General features: G+C 63.0%; 1 protein-coding gene and 1 non-coding gene across 2 annotated transcripts; one reads left to right on the top strand and one right to left on the bottom strand.

Annotated features, from left to right (window-relative positions):
- The first annotated feature begins 159 nt into the window (after positions 1 to 159).
- Positions 160 to 21,476, top strand: LOC136787822 (2-acylglycerol O-acyltransferase 3-like). The gene is given in 12 exon segments (XM_066985150.1): positions 160 to 218; positions 312 to 378; positions 1,732 to 1,839; positions 2,416 to 2,486; positions 6,356 to 6,449; positions 6,452 to 6,547; positions 6,550 to 6,576; positions 8,505 to 8,673; positions 9,664 to 9,726; positions 9,728 to 9,846; positions 18,038 to 18,123; positions 20,832 to 21,476. Coding segments are annotated over 11 exon segments (1,542 nt in total). The 5' UTR covers positions 160 to 218; positions 312 to 314.
- Positions 12,873 to 12,946, bottom strand: TRNAT-AGU (transfer RNA threonine (anticodon AGU)). The gene has a single exon. It is a non-coding gene; the product is annotated as a tRNA-Thr (tRNA).
- Positions 21,477 to 21,483: the final 7 nt, after the last annotated feature.

Below are 21,483 nucleotides of genomic sequence, written 5' to 3'. Positions count from 1 at the left end.
CGGGGTGCCGTTTTGGGGCTAAAAACGCCAGATTTGGGAAACTTTTGGGGCGCTGTTCTTGGGGGGGGGCGCCATAAATATCCGGGTGGGGGGGCTATTTTTTTTTTTTTTGGGGTGCTGCCCCCCCGCCCCCCCCTTTTTCCGGAGCCGCCTCCCGGCCCCTCCCTGCCCGGGGGGGGCAAGTGCGGCGGCCGCGCGGGACGTGGCGCCCCAGGGAGGTTCGCGGGGGGGGGGGGTGTTTATTTGGGGGGGGGGGGCTGTCGTGACCCCCCCATGTCGTGACATGCCCCCCCCGACATGCCCCCCCCCAGGACATGCTTCGCAGCTGGGTGCAGGCGCTGTGCGTGGTGCAATGGATGCTCACCTTCCTCTGCCTCGGTGCGGGGGGGCGCGGGGGGGCGGGGGGGGGGGGGGGGGGGGCACCCGGGGGGTGGGGGGGGGTGGGTGGGGCGGTGGGGTTTGGGGTATTGGGGGGGGAAATGGGGTTTGGCGGGCGTTTTGGGGGGTTTATGGGGGGGTAATGGGATTGGGGGGCATTGGGGGGGGCGCTGGGGAGGGCGGGGAAATTTGGGGGGGGGGGGCACCGGGGGGGGGTTTGGGGGGTGGGGGGGGGCGGTGGGGTTTGGGGTATTATGGGGGGGAGTGGGATTTGGGGGGTGTTTTGGGGGGTTTCGGGGGGGGAGGTATTGGGGGGCATTAAGGGGGCTTTTTGGGGGGGCCGGGGGGGCAGGGAAATGGGGGGGGGCGCCTGGGGGGGTTGGGGGTGGGGGGGGCGGTGGGGTTTGGAGTAGTGTGGGGGGGAAATGGGGTTTGGCGGGCGTTTTGGGGGGTTTATGGAGGGGTAATGGGATTGGGGGGCATTGGGGGGGCCTGGGGGGGGGCAGGGGGATTTGGGGGGGGCACCTTTTTGGGGGGGGGGCTTTGGGGGGTGGGGGGGCGGTGGGGTTTGGGGTATTGGGGGGGGAATGGGGTTTGGGGGTGTTTTGGGGGGTTTATGGGGGTAATGGGATTGGGGGGCACTGGGGGGCGGGGGTGTGGGGGGGTAATTTTATGGGGGGCATTTTGGGGGGTGTCTGGGGGGTGGGGGTAAATGGGGGGGTTGGGAGGGGTTAATGGGGGGTTAATTGCGGGGTTAATTAATTTGGGGGGGGTTAATTTGGGGGGGTTAATTCCGGGGGTGCTAATTGGGGGGTTGTTAATTGGGGGGGTTAATTGGGGGGGGTAATTGCGGGGGTGGTTAATTGGGGGGGTTGGTTTGGGGGGGTTAATTGGGGGTCTTAATTGGGGGGCTTAATTTGGGGGGTGGTTAATTGGGGGGTGGTTAATTGGGGGGGTTAATTGCGGGGGGCTAATTGGGGGAGCTAATTGGGGGATTAATTGAGGGGAGTTAGTTGGGGGTTAATTGGGGGCTTAATTGCGGGGGTTAATTGGGGGATTAATGGGGGTTAATTTGGGGGTTAATTCAGGGGAGGTTAATTGGGGGGTCTTAATTTGGGGCGGCTTAATTTGGGGGGGTTAATTGGGGGGTTAATTGGGGGGTGTTAATTTGGGGGGTGTTAATTTGGGGGGGGGGCGCATTTAGGGCTGTGTTTTTTGCTTCCTGGGGGTTTTGGGGTTTTGGGAAGGGGATTTTGGGGGTGCCTTTGGGGGAGGGGGAGAGATAGCCCCCCGAGGAATTTGGGGCCCCCCCGAGGAATTTGGGGCCCCCCCCGAGGAATTTGGCCCCCCCAGGCCCGTGCGCGGTGCTGGTGCTGGGGGCCCTGCTGCGCACCCGCTTCTGGCTGCTGCCCACCCTCTACTGGGGGTGGTGGCTGTGGGACTGGCACGGCCCCGAGAGAGGTGGGGGGGTGTGGGGTCGGGGGGTGGTGTGGGGTTGGGGGGGTGGGGGGAATTGGGAGGTTTGAGGGGGAATGGGGGAAATGGGGGGAAATGGGGTCAGGGAGGGATTTGGGGTCATGGGGGGAATATGGGGATGGGGGGCTTGGGGGGGTTATAGGGTCATGGGGGGGTATGGGGTCGGGGGTGGTGGGGGAAATGGGGGGATATGGGGTCATGGGAGGGGAATGGGGACAGGGAGGGCATGGGGGGGTCGTGGGGAGGTTATGGGGTCGTGGGGGTTATGGGGTCGGGGGGGTATGGGGTCGGGGGAGGTGGGGGGAAAGGGGGGAATGGGGGAAATGGGGTCATGGGGGGATATGGGGGCACGGGGGGAATATGGGGACAGGGGGCATGGGGGGGTTATGGGGTCGTCGGGGGGTTATGGGGAGGGATGGGGGGCATGGAGGGAAATGGGGGTATGGGGGAGGGTCATGAGGGGGATATGGGGTCATGGGGGTGTGGGGGGGACATGGAGACAAGGGGACAGGGACCCCCTGTGCCCCCCTCCCCCTGTGACAGCCGTGCCCCCCCCCCCAGGCCCGCGGCACAACCGCTGGGTGCGGAACTGGAAGATTTGGGAACATTTCTGTGACTATTTCCCCATAAAGGTACGGGGGCGCCCCCCACAGCCCCCCCCCATGGCCCCAAACCTCTCCCGTGCCCCCATATCCCCCCACGCCCCCCATGTCCCCACGCCCCCCCCAACCTCCCCCGTGTCCCCCCAAATCCCCCCATGTCCCCACACCCCCCATGACCCATATCCCGACGCCCCAACCTCCCCCCAAAACCCCCATACCCCCCAAAACCCCAAATCACCCCCCAAAAAACAAACCCCCCAAACCCAAAAATCCCCCCCAAAACCTCCCAACCCTCCAAAACCCCAAATCTCCCCCAAAACCCCATAACCCCCCCAGGTGGTACGCACGGCCCCCCTGCCCACCGGGCGCAGCTACCTGCTGGCCGCCCACTCCCCCCCAAACCGCAAACCCTCCCCTAAAACCCAACAAAACCCTAAATCCGTCCCAAAACCCCAAATCCCCCCAAACTCCCCCAAAACCTGAACCCCACCCCAAAACCCTAAAACCCCCCAAAACCCTAAATCCCCACAAAACTCTCCCAAATCCGCCCCAAACCCCAAATCCCCCCAAAACCCCAACCCCCCAAATCCCCACAAAACTCCCCAAATCACCCCAAATCACCCCAAATCCTCCCTCAAAACCCTAAAACCCTCCAAAACCCTTCAAAACCCCAAATGCCCCCCAAACCCCAAAACCCTTCAAATACCCAAACCCCACAAACCCCCTAAACCCCAAAACTCCCCAAACCCAAAATCCTCCCCAAACCCCCTAAAACCCCCCAAAACCCCAAATCCCTCCCAAACCCCAAAACCCTTCAATTCCCACAAACCCCCGCCCCAAAACCCCCAATCCCCCCAAACCCCAACCCCCCAGGTGGTGCGCACGGCCCCGCTGCCCGCGGGCCGCAGCTACCTGCTGGCCGCCCACCCCCCCAAAACCCCAAATCCTCCCCTAAACCCCCCAAAGCCCTAAAACCCACCAAAACCCTAAATCCCCACAAAACTCCCCAAATCCCCTCCAAAACCCCGAATCCCCCCAAACCCTCCAAAACCCCAAATCACCCCCAAACCCTAAATCCCCTCCAAAACCCCAAGTCGTCCCCCAAAACCCTCCAAAATCCCAAATCACCCCCAAACCCTAAATCCCCTTCAAAACCCCCAAATCCCCCCAAAACCCTTCAAATACCCAAATCCCTCCCAAAACCCCACAAACCCCCTAAACTCCAAATCCCCCCAAAAACCTAAACCCCCAAAACCCTCCAAAACCCCAAATCCCCCCAAACCCCTAAAACCCCATAAAAGCCAAAATCCCCCCAGAACACTAAACCCCCCCAAATCCCGCCAGGTGGTGCGCACGGCCCCGCTGCCCAGGGGCCGCAGCTACCTGCTGGCTGCCCACCCCCCCCAAACCCCAAAACCATTCAAATACCCAAATCCCCCCCAAAACCCCAAATCCCCCCAAACCCCCGTAAACCCCAAATCCCCCCCAAACCCTAAAACCCCCAAACCCCAAATCCCCCCAGGTGGTGCGCACGGCGCCGCTGCCCGCGGGCTGCAGCTACCTGCTGGCCGCCCACCCCCCCCAAACCCCAAATCCCCCTAAACCCCCCCAAACCCTAAAACCCCCCAAACCCTAAATCCCCACAAAACTCCCCAAAACCCCAAATCCCCCCAAAACCCTTCAAATCCCCAAAACCCTTCAAATACCCAAATCCCCCAAAACCCCAAAACCCTTCAAATACCCAAATCCCTCCCAAAACCCCCAAACCCCCCCAAACCCTTCAAAACCCCAAATCCCCCCAAACCCTAAAACCCCCCAAACCCCAAATCCCCCCCAGGTGGTGCGCACGGCGCTGCTGCCCACGGGCTGCAGCTACCTGCTGGCCGCCCACCCCCCAAACCCCAAACCCTCCCCTAAACCCCCAAAGCCCTAAAAGCCCCCAAACCCTAAATCCCCACAAAACTCCCCAAATCACTCCCCAACCCCCCCAACCCCAAATCTCCTCCAAAACCGCAAACCCCCAAAACCCCAAATCCCCTCCAAACCCCCCAAAACCCCAAATCCCCCCAAACCCCAAAACCCTTCAAATACCCAAATCCCCCTCCAAAACCGCAAACCCCCCAAAACCCCAAATCCCCTCCAAACCCCCAAAACCCCAAATCCCCCCCAAACCCCAAAACCCTTCAAATACCCAAATCCCCCCAAACCCCAAATCCCCCTAAAACCCCCCAAACCCTAAAACCCTCCAAAACCCCCCAAAACCCTTCAAAACCCCAAATGCCCCCCAAACCCCAAAACCCTTCAAATACCCAAATCCCCCCAAACCCCAAATCCCCCCAAACCCCCAAAACCCCAAATCCCCCCAAACCCCAAAACCCTTCAAATACCCAAATCCTCCTCCAAAACCGCAAACCCCCAAAACCCCAAATCCCCTCCAAACCCCCCAAAACCCCAAATCCCCCCAAACCCCAAAACCCTTCAAATACCCAAATCCTCCAAAACCGCAAACCCCCCTAAAACCCCCAAACCCTAAAACCCTCCAAAACCCCCAAAACCCTTCAAAACCCCAAATGCTCCCCAAACCCCAAAACCCTTCAAATACCCAAATCCCCCCAAACCCCAAATCCCCCCAAACCCCCGTAAACCCCAAATGCCCCCAAACCCTAAAACCCCCAAACCCCAATCCCCCCCCAGGTGGTGCGCACGGCGCCGCTGCCCGCGGGCCGCAGCTACCTGCTGGCCGCCCACCCCCCCAAACCCCAAATCCTCCCCTAAACCCCCCAAACCCTAAATCCCCACAAAACTCCCCAAATCTCCTCCAAAACCCCAAATCCCCCCAAAACCCCATAACCCCCCAGGTGGTACGCACGGCCCCGCTGCCCACCGGGCGCAGCTACCTGCTGGCCGCCCACTCCCCCCAAACCGCAAACCCTCCCCTAAAACCCCCCAAACCCTAAAACCCTCCAAAACCCCCCAAAACCCTTCAAAACCCCAAATGCCCCCCAAACCCCAAAACCCTTCAAATACCCAAATCCCCCAAACCCCAAATCCCCCCAAACCCCCGTAAACCCCAAATCCCAGCCAAAACCCTTCATATCCCCAAATCCCCCAAAACCCCAAATCCCCCTAAACCCCTCAAAACCCCAGATGCCCCCCAAACCCCCAAAACCCCAAATCCCCCCAAACCCCGTAAACCCCAAATCCCCCACAAACCCTAAAACCCCCCAAACCCCAAATCCCCCCCAGGTGGTGCGCACGGCGCCGCTGCCCGCGGGCTGCAGCTACCTGCTGGCCGCCCACCCCCCCCCAAACCCCAAACCCTCCCTAAACCCCCCAAAGCCCTAAAAGCCCCCAAACCCTAAATCCCCACAAAACTCCCCAAATCACCCCCAACCCCCCAACCCCAAATCTCCTCCAAAACCGCAAACCCCCCAAAACCCCAAATCCCCTCCAAACCCCAAAACCCCAAATCCCCCAAACCCCAAAACCCTTCAAATACCCAAATCCCCTCCAAAACCGCAAACCCCCAAAACCCCAAATCCCCTCCAAACCCCCCAAAACCCCAAATCCCCCCAAACCCCAAAACCCTTCAAATACCCAAATCCCCCAAACCCCAAATCCCCCTAAAACCCCCCAAACCCTAAAACCCTCCAAAACCCCCAAACCCCCGTAAACCCCAAATGCCCCCAAACCCCAAAACCCTTCAAATACCCAAATCCCCCCAAACCCCAAATCCCCCAAACCCCCGTAAACCCCAAATCCCATCCAAAACCCTTCATATCCCCAAATCCCCCCAAAACCCCAAATCCCCCTAAACCCCTCAAAACCCCAGATGCCCCCAAACCCCCAAAACCCCAAATGCCCCCAAACCCTAAAACCCCCAAACCCCAACCCCCCAGGTGGTGCGCACGGCGCCGCTGCCCGCGGGCCGCAGCTACCTGCTGGCCGCCCACCCGCACGGCGTCGCCTGCATCGGGGTGTTCGGGGCCTTCGCCACGGGGGGCGCGGGGCCTGGGGGGCCGGGGGGCTCGGGGGGCCGTGCCCCGGGCTGCGCCCCAGCCTGGCCGCCCTGGCCGGGCTCTTCCGCCTGCCCTGTACCGCGAGTACGCCCTGGCGGCCGGTGAGTTATGGGGTGGGGGTTATGGGGTGGGGGGGTTATGGGGGGGGCGTTATGGGGGTTGGGGGGTTTATGGGGTTTTGGGAGGGTTGGGGGGGTTATGGGGTTTGGGGGGGCTATGGGGTTTTGGGGGGGTTATGGGGTTTGGGGGGGTTGTGGGGTTTAGGGGTATTTGGGGGGTTATGGAGGTTGGGGGGGTTTATGGGGTTTGGGGGAGTTATGGGGTTTAGGGGTATTTGGGGGTTTTGGGGTTGGGGGGTTATGGGGTTTATGGGGTTTGGGGGGTTTATGGGGGTTATGGGGGTTGGGGGTTATGGGGTTTGGGGGGTTTATGGGTTTAGGGGGGTGTTATGGAGTGTTTTGGGAGGGTTATGGGGTTTTAGGGTTTTGGGGGGGGTTATGGGGTTTGGGGGGTTATGGGGTTTTGGGGGTTTTGGGGGGTTATGGGGTTTGGGGGTTGGGTTTTTTTGGGGGGTTTATGGGGTTTTGGGGGTTTATGGGGCTATGGGGTTTTGGGGGTTTATGGGGTTTTGGGGGGATTGCGGGATTTGGGGGGTTATGGGGTTTTGGGGGTTTTGGGGGGTTATGGGGTTTAGGGGGTTGGGGGGGGTTTATGGGGGTTTATGGGGTTTTGGGGGGTTTATGGGGGTTGGGTGGGGTTTGGGGGGTTATGGGGTTTTTGGGGGGTTATGTGGTTTTTGGGGGGTTATTGGGTTTTGGGGGGTTATGGGGTTTATGGGGGTTTGGGGGTTATGGGGGTTGGGGGTATTATGGGGGTTGGAGTGTTATGGGGTTTTGGGGGTTTATGGGTTTTGGGGGGTTATGGGGTCTTGGGGGGTTTATCGGTCTTGGGGGGATTGGGGGTTTGGGGCGGTTGGAGGGGTTTATGGGGTTTGGGGGGTTGGGGGATTTGGCGGGGTTGGGGGGGATTGGGGAATTTGGGGGTGTAATGGGGTTCAGGGTGGTTTAGGGAGTTCGGGGGGGTTTGGGGGGTTTAAGGGATGTGGGGGATTTGGGGAGGTTGGGGCATGGGGGGGGTTGGGGAATTTAGGGGAGGTTGGGGGGATTGGGGGGTTTGGGGGAGTTTAAGGGGTTTGGAGGTGTTTGGGGGATTTGGGGTGATTTGGGGGGGGTTAGGGGATTTGGGGGGGTTGGGGGAGGTTGGGGGTTTTGGGGGTTTTGGGGGGTTTAGGGGGGTCGGGGGTGGATTGGGGGATTTGGGGGTTTTGGGGGATTTAGGGGAGGTTGGGGGAATTGGGGGGTTTGGGGGCTTTAAGGCATTTGGTGGGGTTTAAGGGGTTTGGAGGATTTTGGGGGAAAAGGGGGTAATGGGGGATTTGGGGACATAAGGGGGTTTGGGAGGGATTGGGGAATTTGGGGGGATTTGGGGGGTTAGGAGATTGGGGGGTTGGGGATTTAGGGGAGTTTAAGGGATTTGGAGAGTTTTGGGGGGGGGATTTGGGGGTTTGGGGGGTTTAAGGGGTTTGGGGGTTTTGGGGGAGGTTGGGGGTTTTGGGGGATTTGAGGGGTTTTGGGGGATTTGGGGGTTTAAGGGGTTTGGGGTCTGTCACACCATTACGGGACTTTTGGGCCCCGTGTGTCTGCAGGGTTTTTGGGGTCGGTGTGGGGGTCCCATCTGATCTCGGGGTGCCCCCAGGGCTGTGCCCCGTGAGCCGCGGGTGCCTGCAGCGGGTGCTGGTGCCATTTTGGGGCCTATCGGGACTTTGGGATTCAGTAGGATTTTGGGGTCTATCGAGCCATTTTGGGACACATTAGGCCTTTTGGATTCAATAGGATTTTGGGGGTCCGTCATATCATTTTGGGGCCTAGTGGGACTTTGGGATTTTGGGGTCCGTGACACCATTGTGGGGCCTTTGGGGTTTTTGGGGTCGGTGTGGGGGTCCCGTCCGATCTCGGGGTGCCCCCCCCAGGGCTGTGCCCGGTGAGCCGCGGGTGCCTGCAGCGGGTGCTGGCGCAGCGGGACCAGGCCGTGGTGGTGGCCGTGGGCGGCGCGGCCGAGGCGCTCGAGGGGGCCCCCGGCACCCACCGGGTGGTCCTGAGGGGCCGCCGCGGCTTCGTGCGCCTGGCGCTCAGCTGCGGGTACGGGGGGGGGGGCGAGGGGGTAACGGGGGGATTTGGGGGGTAACGGGGGATTTGGGGGGGGATAGGGGGGGTTTGGGGAGGGAATGGGGGATTTGGGGGGAAATAGGGGGGGGAATAGGGGGGAAATGGGGGGGGTAATGGGGGATTTGGGGGGAATAGGGGGGTTTGGGGGGAAAAGGGGGGAAAGGGGGGTAATAAGGAGGGAATGGGGGATATGGGGGGACAGGGGGGGTTGGGAGGGAAATGGGGGGGTTGGAGGGAAGGGGGGAAATGGGGGGAAATGGGGGAGTTGGGGGGGAAAGGGGGGAATGGAGGGGGAAATGGGGGGGTAATAAGGGGGAATGGGGGATTTGGGGGGATGGGGGAAATAGGGGGGTTGGGGAAGAAAAGGGGGAATGGGGGGAAATGGGGGGGTAATAAGGGGGAATGGGGGATTTGGGGGGGAATGGGGGAGGGAAATGGGGGGTATGGGGGAGCAAATTGGGGGGCAAAGGGGTGAAGGGGGGTAATAGGGGTGAATGGGGGAAATGGGGGGTTGGGGGGTGAATGGGGGGAAATGGGGGGTAAAGGGGGAGAAATGGGGGGGTTGGGGGGAATGGGGAAGTAAGGGGGGGATGGGGGGTAAAGGGGGGAAAAAAGGCGGTTTGGGGGGAGAAATGGGGGATTGGGGGGGATGGGGGAGAATGGGGGGAATTGGGGTATGGGGGAAAATGGGCGGATTGGGGGGGGGAATGGGGCGGTAAGAGGTGGGGTAGGGGGATTTTTTTGGGGGGAGGGAAATGAGGGGAATGGGGGATTTGGGGTGGCTTGGGGGGGTTAATGGGGGGATAAGGGTGGGAAATGGGGGGGAGGGAAATGGGGGGAATAGTGGGGAAATGGGTGAGCAAGGTGGGAAAGGGGGGGCAAGGTGTGGGTCCCCACCCGAGTTTTTTTTTTTGGGGGGGCGGGTGACCCCCCCCATCCTGACCCCCCCCCCCCGTTTTCCAGCACCCCCCTGGTGCCGGTGCTGGTGTTCGGGGAGGAGGGGGCCCTGCCCCAGCTCTGCCTCCCCGGGCTCGTGGGGGCGGCGGCTGCAGGGGGGGGTGAAGGCGCTGCTCGGCTTCTCGCCCTGCCTCTTCTGGGGCCGGGGGCTCCCGCTGCTGCCCTTCGCCGTGCCCCTCACGGTCGTGGGTGAGCGGGGGGGTGGGGGGACACGCGGGGGGGGAACACGCGTGGGGGTGGGGGGAGGGGGAGAGGGTTGGGGGTTTTTTGGGGGGAGTGGGTTTGTTTTAGGGGGGTTGGGGGGTGGAGGTGGGTATTGGGGGGATTTTGGGGGTGGGGGGGACACGCGTGGGGGGGACACGCGTGGGGGGACACGAGTGGGGGTGGTGGGAGGGGAGGGGGGAGAGGGTTGGGTTTGGGGGGGTTGGGGGGTGAGGTGGGTATTGGGTTTTGGGGGTGGGGGGACACGAGTGGGGGGACACGCGTGGGGGCACGCGTGGGGGTGGGGGGAGGGAGGGGGGAGAGGGGAGAGGGTTGGGTTTCGAGGGGGTTTGGGGGGGTGGAGGTGGGTATTGGGGGGGTTTTGGGGGGGGGGGGGACACGCGTGGGGGACACGCGTGGGGGGGACACGCGTGGGGGTGGGGGAGGGGAGGGGGGAGAGGGTTGGGTTTTGGGGGGGAGGTTTTGGAGGGGTTTGGGGGGAGAGTTGGGTATTTGGGGTATTTTTGGGGTTGGGGGGGTACGGGTGGGGGGGACACGAGTGGGGTGGACACGCGTGGGGGGGCACGAGTGGGGGTGATGGGAGGAGGGGGAGAGGGTTGGGTTTTGGGGGGGGTTAGGGGGTTGGGGGGGTGGAGGTGGGTATTGGGGGGGTTTTGGGGGTGGGGGGTACGGGTGGGGGGACACGTGGGGGGGACACGCGTGGAGAGGGGGAGAGGGCTGGGGTTTTTTAGGGGGGAGGGTTTTTTTTTAGGGGGTTTGGGGGTGGAGGTGGGTAGTGGGGGGATTTTGGGGGTGGGGGACGCGTGGGGGGCACGAGTTGGGGAGAGGGTTATTTTTGGGGGGGGAGGTTTTGGGGGAGTTTGGGGGAGAGTTGGGTCTTGGGGGGGTTTTGGGGTGGGGGTACGGGTGGGGGAGACGCGTGGGGGGGGCACGGGTGGGTGGGCACGGGGTGGGGGAGAGGGGTTGGGTTTTTTGTGGGGGGAGGTTTTGGGGGGTAGAGGTGGGGATGGGGGATTTGTGGGGTGGGGGGGACACGCGTGGGGGGACACGAGTGGGGGAGTGGGAGGGGAGGGGGAGAGGTTTTGGGGGGGCGAGAGGTTTTTTGGGTGGGGTTTTGGGGGTTAGAGGTAGGTATTGGGGGGATTTGTAGGGTGGGGTTTGGGGGGGGGACACGCGTGGGGTGGGGGGCTTGGGGGGTGGGAGGGGGAGAGGTTTTGGGGGGTTGGGGGGCTTTTGGGGAGGGAGGGGGGCGTGGGGGGGATATGAGGGAGTGGGGGGGGGGATATAGGGGGTGGGGGGTAAGGAAAGAGGCTTTGGGGTGGGGTTTGGGAGGGGCACACGCGTGGGGGGGGGACACGCGTGGGTCACGATGAGATTGGGGGAGGGGGGTCACGCCTCCCGCCCTGCGCTGGGAAGACGGGGGGGGCAATACCCCTTCCTTTACCCCCCACCCAATTTACCCCCCCCCACGCGTGTTTCCCCCCCCCCGCAGTGGGAGCCCCCTGGAGGTTCCCCGCCTCCCGCGGCCCCCCCCCGAGGAAGTGGAGCGGGTCCACGCGCTCTACGTGCGGCAGCTGCAGCGCCTCTTCCAGCGCCACAAGGCGGCCGCCGGGCTGCCCCCGCGCCAGGCTCACCGTGCTCTGCCCCCCCCCCCCCGGCCCCCCCCCACAAAAAAGACCCCCCCCGGTGCCCGTTTCCACGCTGCAATGGGTTGTGCGGGGCGCCCCTTTGACGTGGGACCCCCCAATTGCATGTGGACCCCCCCCATTAAAACAGGACCCCCCCCATTACAACAGGACCCCCCCCGCATGTGGACCCCCCCACACTTTGTATCCGACCCCTCCATTTTGAGGCAGGACCCCCCCATTGCACGAGCCCCCCCCCCCCGCCCCCTTTGCAACAGGACCCCCCCCCATTTACACCCAGCCCCCCCTTTTTCAGCCCCCCATTCCAACAAGACCCCCCCCTTCACACCCAGACCCCCCTTCACACCCAGGCCCCCCCCATTTACACCCCCCCCTCATTTACACCCCCCATTTACACCCCCTCCCCATTTACACCCCCGCCCTACACACAACCGCCCCCAAAACTCCCAGCCCCCCCATTTCGCACCCCCCCCCTTTACACCCCCCCCATTTCACCCCCCCCCCATTCCCCAACCCCCCCTGTCCGTTTACCCCCCCCCGTTACACACAACCGCCCCCCCCAAATATCCAGGACCCCCCCCCCCCATTTTAACCCCCCCCCCCCTTTATGCCCCCATCCCATTCCCCAAGCCCCCCCATTTCACCCCCCCAAATTTGGGGCGCCCCCCCCCATTAAACAAGCCCCCCCACCCTTTCGCACGACCCCCCCCATTTGGGGCGCCCCCCTCCCCAAGCCCCCTCATTTCACACGGCCCCCCCCATTTGCGACGCCCCCCCGCATTAAACAAGCCCCCCCCAACTCCCCCATTTCAAACGCCCCCCTCCCCCATTTGGGACGCCCCCACATTACCCAAGACCCCCCCTCATTTAGGACCCCCCCCAAAATTTCAGACTCCCCCCATTACACACGGCCCCCCCCCCAATTGGGACTCGCCCCCCAATTTGGGACGCCCCCCCCCAATTGCGACGCCCCCCTGCATTAAACAAGCCCCCCCCCCCCCCAACTCCCCCATTTCACACGCCCCCCCCTCCCATTTAGGACTCCCCTCCCCCAAATTTCAGACTCCCCCCCCACATTACACACGCCCCCGCCCCCTCATTTCACACGACCCCCCCCATTGGGACTCGCCCCCCCAATTTGGGACGCCCCCCACATTACCCAAGACCCCCCTCATTTCACGAACCCCCCCCCCCCCCCCATTTAGGACCCCCCCCCAAAAAAAATTTCAGCCCCCCCCCCAATTTGGGACGCCCCCCCACATGACACAGCCCCCCCCCCCCCCCTTCAGACGCCCCCCCCCCCCAATTGCAGACGCCCCCCCCCTATTTCACAGGCGCGCCCCCAAAAGGCACCGCTGGGATTCGAACCCAGGATCTCCTGTTTACTAGACAGGCGCTTTAACCAACTAAGCCACGGCGCCGCCTGCCCCGCTGCCCGCCCGCCGCCCGCATCCCTGCCGCCGCCCCGCGCGCATGCGCGGACCGGGGCGGGGGGGGGGGTGTGGAGGGAGGGAGGGAGGGAGGGGGGCAATGGGGAGGGACGGGGAGGGGGGGAATGGGGGGAAGAGGGGGTAAGGGGGGAATGGGGGGGTGGGGGGAGGATGGGGGAATAACGGGGGGTGGGGGGGCAATAGGGGGTAAGGGGGGGGGGAATGGGGGGATAAGGGGAGGTAATGGGGGGTAAGGGGGTATTGGGGGATAAGGGGGGCAATAGGGGGGTAAGGGGGTATTGGGGGATAAGGGGGGGCAATGGGGGGTAATGGGGGATTAAGGGGAGGCAATGGGGGTAAGGGGGGTAATGGGGGGATAAGGGGGGCAATGGGGGGTAAGGGGGTAATGGGGGGATAAGGGGGGCATTGGGGGGTAAGGGGGGATCAGGGGGGGCAATGGGGGGTAAGAGGAGTAATGGGGGATAAGGGGGGGCATTGGGGGTAAGGGAGGATCGGGGGGCAATAGGGAGTAAGGGGGGTAATGGGGGGTAAGGGGGCAATGGGGGGTAATGGGGGATAATGGGGGGATAAGGGGGCAATAGGGGTAAGGGGGTAATGGGGGGATAAGGGGAGGTAATGGGGGTAAGGGGGGGTATTGGGGGGATAGGGGGGGCAATAGGGGGTTAATGGGGGATAATGGGGGATTAAGGGGGGCAATGGGGGGTAAGGGGGTAGTGGGGGAATAAAGGGGGGCAATAGGGGGTAAGGGGGGGTAATGGGGGGATAAGGGAGGTAATAGGTGGTAATGGGGGGGTAAGGGGGGGCAATGGGGGGGGTAAGGGGGTAGAGGGGGATAAGTGGGGGCAATGGGGGGGTAAGGGAAATAGTGGGTGGATAAGGGGGCAATGGGGTGTAAGGGGGGATAAGGGGGGCAATGGGGGGGTATTGGGGGTAGTGGGGGGATAAGGGGGGCAATGGGGGGTAAGGGGGGTAATGGGGGGATAAGGGGGGCAATAGGGGGGGTAAGGGGGTAGTGGGGGATAAGGGGGGGCAATAGGGGGTAAGGGAGGGTAATGGGGAGATAAGGGGGGCATTGGGGGGTAAGGGGGTAATGGGGGGATAAGGGGGGCAACGGGGGGTAACGGGGGTAATGGGGGATAAGGGGGGCAATAGGGGGTAAGAGGGGGAGAATGGGGGGGTAAGGGGGGTAAATGGGGGGTAAGGGAGAGGGAGAAATGGGGGGCAATGGGGGTTAAGGGGGGCGATAGAGAAAGGGGCGGTAAGGGGGCAAGGGGGGCAATAGGGGGGCAATAGGGGGTGATGGGGGGTAAGGGGGGTGATGGAGGGGCAATAAGGGAGGATGGGGGTAAGGGGGGCAAGGGGGGGCATTGGGGGGTAAGGGGGGAAGGATGGGGGTAAGGGGGGAATGGGGGTGAAAACGGGGGGGGTGCAAAGTGGAGGGGAAATGCGGGGGGATGCGCTGGGGGGGGGGCGCAGCGGCGCTGCCATGGCAACCGCTGCTGTAGCGACCGGGCCTGGGCTGCCTGGCAACGGTTGTCATGGCAACAGGGGGATGCTGCCCCCCTTCCCCCGGTGAGAAGGGGGGGGAATGGGGCATGGGGTGGACTTGGGGGGGGGTTACTGGGGGGGTTACTGGGAGACACTGGGGGTTACTGGTGGTTACTGGGAGACACTGGGGGTTACTGGGGGGCACTGGGAGACACGGGGGGGGCACTGGGACACACTGGAAGGTCACTGGGACACACTTGGAGGCACTGGGGGCACTGGGAGACACTGGGATGCCACTGGGAGACACTGGGGGGCTACTGGGAGACACTAGGGGGAGCACTGGGGGGTTACTGGGACATACTGGGGACTACTGGGAGACAGTGGTGGGGGCACGGGGGGCCACTGGGGGTTACTGGGAGACGCTGGGGGGGGCACTGGGAGTTACTGGGGGCCACTGGGGGTTACTGGGAGACACTGGGTGGGCCACCAGGGGTTACTGGGGGCCACCAGGGGTTACTGGGGGCCACTGGGGGTTACTGGGAGACACTGGGAGGTTACTGGGAGACACTGGGAGGTTACTGGGGGACACTGGGGAGGGGGCCTCATAGGCGCAGACTGAGGTGGGGGTCACTGGGGGGGGGGGGTCGGCCCCGAACTGCCCCCCAACCCGGGAGGGGGCGGGGCCAGAGCGGGAAGGGGGCGGGGCCACCCCCGAGGGGGGGGGGGCGGGTCCTGCCTCTGCGGTAGGAGACCCCCCCCGGTCACGTGATCCCGAGGTGACGTCACCTCGCGGGGGGCGGGGGGAGCGGGGGGGGCGCCGCTGCCGCAGGGTGAATCATCCGCGGGAGGGGGGCGGGGGGGGCACGCACAGCCCCTATGGAGCACCCCCCTCCCCCCCCCCCCCCCGGCCCCTATGGAACCCCCTCGGTGCTTATAGTGACACCTTGTACCCTATAGAGCCCCCGGTCCCTATAGAGCCCCCTTGTACCCTATAGAGACCCCCCCAGTCCTTATAGAGCCCCCTTCTATGCTATAGAGTCCCCCTCGGTGCCTATAGATCCCCCCTTGTACCCCATAGAGCCCCCCGGTCCTTACAGAGCCCCTCTGTACCCTATACAGCCCCCATGGTCCCTATAGATCCCCCGGCCCCTATAGAGCCCCCACCCCATCCTAATAGAGCCCCTCCGGTCCCTATAGAGCCACCCCTTGGCTCTTATAGAGCCCCCCCTGTCCTTGTAGAGACCCTTTGTACCCTATACAGCCCCCCCCCGTCCTTATAGAGCCCCTTTTAACCCTATAGAGCACCCCCGGCCCCTATAGATCCCCCTGGCCTCTATAGAGCCCCCACCCCGTCCTAATAGAGCCCCTCTGGTCCCTATAGAGCCACCCCTCGGCCCTTATAGAGCCCTCCCCGTCCTTGTAGAGCCCCTTTGTACCCTATACAGCCCTCCCCCCCCCCCCAGGTCCTTATAGAGCCCCTCCTGTCCCTATAGAGCCCCCTCCGATCCCTATATAGCTCCCCCTGGTCCCTGTAGAGCCCCACTCAGCCTCTATGGAACCCCCCCCCCCCCCCCCCCCCGGTTCTTGTAGACTCCCTCCAGTCCTTATAGAGCCCCTTGTACCCCATATAGCTCCCCCGGTCCCTATGGAGCCCCCTCAGTCCCTATAGAGCCCCTCTCCAGCCCCCTCCCAACCCTATACTTCCCCCATACCCCCTCACCTCTGTCTGTATACAGCACCCTCCCCCACCCTTATATAGCCCCCCCCCCCCCCGGCCTCCTTAAGGTGCCCTTGGCTCTGTACAGTCCCTATAGAACACCCCCCCCCCATACATCCCCCTGGCTCCTATACATCCCTTACAGCCCCCCCCAGCCCCCTTAAAGCTCCCTTGGTCCTACAGAGCCTCCATATGGCCCCATACAGTGTTCCCCCCCCCCCCCCCCCATACATCCCCCTTGCCCCTGTTTAGCCCCCGTATCCCTATCCTTGCCCCTATACATTCCCCTTGGCCTTATATATCCCCTATACAGCCCCTGGACATCCCTCCTCAACGTCCCTGCCCCTATAGATCACCACTCCCTGGCTCCCCTTGCCCCTATAGATTCTTCCTCTGACCTCTTGTCCCTATACGTCACCCTTGCGTTCTCCTTGCCCCTATATGTCACTCCTGTCCCTCTAGGTCCCCACCAGTCCCTTTGCCCCTATACGTCCCTCCTGGCCCTATATATCCCCCCCCCCCCCCCCCCCAGTAGACCTCTTGTCCCTATATGTCTCCCTTGCCCCTTCCCTCCCCCTCAGCCCTATAAATACCCCCCCCCAAGCCCTATAGGTCCCCCGACCCTATACCCTCCTCCATTGCTATATAACCCCTGGCCCTATACATCCCCCAACCCCTATATTCCCCCCCCCAAGTTCCTATACCACCCCCCATGCTTAGCTACCCCCTAGTCCCCGGCCCTATGCACTCCCCAATCCCTATATATCCCCCCAAGACCCTATACACCCCTCCCTGTCCCTATACATCCCCCAGACCCTATATATCTCCCTCCAGACCCTATATACCCACTAGTCCCCATACCCCCTCCAGCCCCTATACAACCCCCCAACCCCTATATACCCCCTCCAGCCCCTATACAACCCCCTCAAACCCTATACATCCCCCTCCCTATACACCCCTAACCCCTCTATTCCCCCCCCAACCCCTATATATCCCCTCCCCAGGCCCTATATCCCCCCCCCAGCCCTATACATCCCCCTCCCCGCCCTGTGCGTTCCCCCGACCCTAAATATCCCCCCCGCCCTATATATCCCTCCCCCGCTCTATACATCCTCCCCACCCTATACATCCCCCCCGACCCTATACCCCCCTCCCCGCCCTATACAACGCCCCCCCCCCCGCCATACGTCCCCGCAGCGCCGTGGGGGCCACGCAGGAAGCGGCTGCGGTCCCGGTGACTCATCCCCCCCCCCGCCCCCTATACACTGGGGGGGGGTCGGTGCGGGGGGGGGGGGGCTCGGTGGCTCCGCCCCCACCCCCCATACCCCCCGCCCCTATAGAAGCAGCTGCATTGGTGAGTCACCGGCGAGCGGGCACGGCCCCCCGGGCCCCCCCCCCCACGTGCACACCGGCACGTATAGGGGCACAGAGACACCCCCACACCCCCCCCCCCCCACCCCCCACCCGTGGGCACATGGGCACCTATAGGCACCTATAGACACCCAGGGACTCCCTCCCCATGACTACACGGGCACCTATAGGCACCTATAGGTGCACAGGAATCCCCCCCCCCCCCCCCCCCCCGTGTACACACCGGTATGTATAGGCACCTACCCAGCCACCCCCATACACGCAACCCCTATATACACAAAAAAAAAATATTTACACACCCCCTATATGCACATCCCCTATATACACACTCCCCCTATATACCCCCCACCCCCATACACACACACACACCCTATATACACCCCCGCCCCCCATATACACACCCCGCTCTATACACAGGCACTCCTATATACGCCCCCCCCCCCAATACACAACCCCTCCATATACACCCCCTCCCCTATATACAGAGAACCCCCCCCCATATACACCCCCTCATCCCTATAGGGGCACCTATGGACGTGGCATGAGCATGAGTGCCGTGTCCTTGCAGGAGGTGAGCATGCCCTTGTGCGAGCCTGTCGTCTATAGGGGCATCTATAGGGGCATCTCCAGGGGCATCTATAGGGGTGTATAGGGGGTGGGAAGTGGGTGTCTATAGGGGGTGTGTGCATCTATAGGAGTGTGGGTGTATGTATAGGGGTGTGGGGGCGTATAGGGGTGGGTGTATATGGTGTTTGTATAGGGGATTGGGTGTGTATAGGTTTGTGTGTGTATATGGGGAGGTGTATATAGGATGTTTGTATAGGGACGTGTGCGTACAGAGGTGTGTATAGGGGTGTGTGTATACAGGGCTGTGTGTACAGGGGTCCATATAAGGCCGTGTGTATGTGCATAGGGGTGCGTAGAGGGCCGTGTGTATAGGGCCGTGTGTAGGGGTGTATATATAGGGCCGTGTATGTATAGTGCCGTGTGTAGGGGTGTTTATATAGGGCCGTGTATGTATAGTGCCGTGTGTAGGGGTGTTTATATAGGGCCGTGTATGTATAGGGCCGTGTGTAGGGGTGTTTATATAGGGCTGTGTATGTATAGAGCCGTGTGTAGGGGTGTTTATATAGGGCCGTGTATGTATAGGGCCGTGTGTAGGGGTGTTTATATAGGGCCGTGTATGTATAGGGCCGTGTGTAGGGCTATTTATATAGGGCCGTGTGTATAGGGCCGTGTGTAGGTCCCTCCGTTCCTCCCCCTCTTTCTCCCGCCCCCCCTTCCCCCCCCCCCCCCCCCCCCGCCCCATTCATCCCGCGCCCATTCATGCCGCCGCTCCCCGGGAGGGGGAGGGAGGGGGGAAGCTGCGCATGCGCACCGCGCGCCCCCTCCTCCCAGCCCCGGCCGGATTTTATGAATGGGCTCTGACGTCAATGGGGGTCACGTGGAGCCGGGCGCGGGTATAAAGGCGGCGGCGCCGCTGTCCGCGGTCCTGAACGGGAGGAGCCGGCACCGGGACCGGGACCGGGCACCGGGATTCGACACCGGGACCGGCACCGGGAGCAGGCACCGGGATCCGCAACCGGGCACCGGGACCGGGAGCAGCCACCGGGACCGGGCACCGGGATCCGCTACTGGGAACCGGGACCGGGCACCGGGACCGGGATCCGACACCAGGACCGGGACCGAGATCTGCAACCGGCACCGGGATCTGCAACCGGGCACCGGAACCGGGACCGGGATCCGCCCCTGAGACCAGGCACCGGGATCGATCCCCGGGACCCACCCCCGGGCACCACCGGGAGCCGCCGCCCCCGGCCCGGGGAGGGAGCGGGGGGCGCCCCGCGACCGTAGCGACCCCCCCGGGAACCGGTAAATCCCCTCCCCTCCCTTGGGTTAAAACGGGGAGGGGGCGGCTGCGGGTGTCCCCCCCCCCCAGCCCTAACCGGGGGTGGGCGGCGTGTCCCGGCCCTGCGGCACGCGTGGGCTGCGTGTGACATGTGTGTGGGTGTGATGTGTGTGGATGCGTGTGCATTGCGTGTAGATGCATGTATTGGATGTACATGCATGTGCGGTGCGCGTATACGTATGTACATTGCAGTTGCCTGTATGTGCAGAGCGTGTAGATGCATGTAGGGCATGTACATGTATGTGCGTGTGCGTGTATATGCATGTAGTGCGTGTACGTGTATGTGCGTGTGAGTGTACGTGTATGTGTGTGAGTGTATATGCATGTGCATTGCATGTCTATGCATGTACATTGCAGTTACACGTATGAGCAGTGCATTTATATGCATGCAGTACATGCAAATGCATGTGCTGCGTGTGTATATGCATGCACGTTGCATGTATATGTATGTGTAGCGCGTGTACATGTATGTGCTGGGTGCGTAAACGGACGTGCTGTGTGCGTACGTGCATGTAGTGTGTGTAAATGTATGTGCTGTGTGTGTACGTTTGTGTGCAGGGTGTGTATACGTATGTATATTGCGTGTACATGTATGTGCAGTGAGTGTACATGCATGAAGTGCATGTAAATGTATGTCCTGTGCATGTGTAAGCATGTGCAGTGCATTGCACGCGTGTGCTGTGTTATGCTTGCCGTGTGCATCCATGTATGTGCCGTGTGTGTCCATGTACGTGCTGTGCGTGTCGATGTATGTGCTGTGTGTCCATGTATGTGCTGTACACGCATGTGCTGTGCGTGTATTATGTGCTGTGTGTGTTGTGAGCGCTGCATTGTATGTGCTGCGTGCATCGCGTGTGCATTGCATGTGCATTGCGTGTGCATTGCGTGTGCGCTGTATGTGAATTGCATGTGCTGCCGTATGTGTAGCACGTTGTATGTGCTGAGCATCGCGTGTGCTGCGTGTGCTGGGTGTGAGACGCTGGGGGGGGGGGTAATGGCACGGGGTGGGGGGGGGGCACCCATAGGTGCCAGCATGTGCGGGGGGAATGTGGGGGTCCTGCCGGGTGCCTTTGGGAGGGGGAAATCGGGGGGGGGTTGGGGGGGGCAACTTGGGGGGGGGGGATTTGGGGGGCACTTGAGGTGGGGAGAATTTGGGGGGGGGACCTTGGGGTACCCCAATGGGGGGGGGCTCCTGGCACTTGGGGTCCAATGGGGGGATTGGGGGGAGTTTCGGGGGGGGGGGGGCACAGCATGGGGGACACTTTGGAAAACCCATTGTGTGTGGGGGTCCATAATACATGGAGGGGGGATGCACTTGAGGGGGCGGGGGTCCCGTGCCCCCTGACCCCCCCCTTCTCTCCCCCCCCCAGGCACCATGCCCCCCCGCCCGCCCCTTGCGCAGCGCCGCCCTCCTCCTCTCCATCACCCTCCTGGCCCAAAGCCGCCCCCACCCCTCCCCTCGCCTCCCCGGCCCCTTTTTCCCCCCTCCCCAAATCCCTTCCTCCTCCTCTTCCTCGCCGCCGGACGAAGTCCTGAAGGAGCTGGAGGAGCTGGGGAGGCTGCGAGCGGAGGCCAAGCGGGACCGGGAGCGAGGAGGAGGAGGAGGAGGCCGAAGCTGGGCCAGCGCCCGGCAGCTGCGGCAGCAGCAGAGCCTGGAGCAGCGGCTGCTGGAGCGGCGCTACCAGGAGCTGGCCGAGAGCCGGCGGCAGGCCCAGGCCGCCCGCAAGGCCGCCGCCGAGGAGGAGCGCCTGGCCGACCTGGCCTCCGACCTCCTGCTGCGCTACCTCCTCCACGGGCCCGCCGCGGCCGCCCAGGATAAGAGGTCGGAGGAGGAGGAGGAGGAGGAGGAAGAGGAGGAGGAAGGGGGGAGGTGGGAGAGGTTGGGGGAGAGGGGGGAGAGGTGGGGAGAGGGGCGGCGTGGGGAGGGCGAGCGCCGGGGGCGAGGCGATCTCCATGAGCAAGGCGATCCCGATGGGCAAGGCGATCCCGATGAGCAAGACGGTCCCAATGGGTAAAGGGTTC

Source organism: Anser cygnoides, chromosome 31, assembly GCF_040182565.1.
Source record: "Anser cygnoides isolate HZ-2024a breed goose chromosome 31, Taihu_goose_T2T_genome, whole genome shotgun sequence".
Taxonomy (NCBI): domain Eukaryota; kingdom Metazoa; phylum Chordata; class Aves; order Anseriformes; family Anatidae; genus Anser; species Anser cygnoides.
This window is presented reverse-complemented; position numbering and strand designations above follow the sequence as displayed.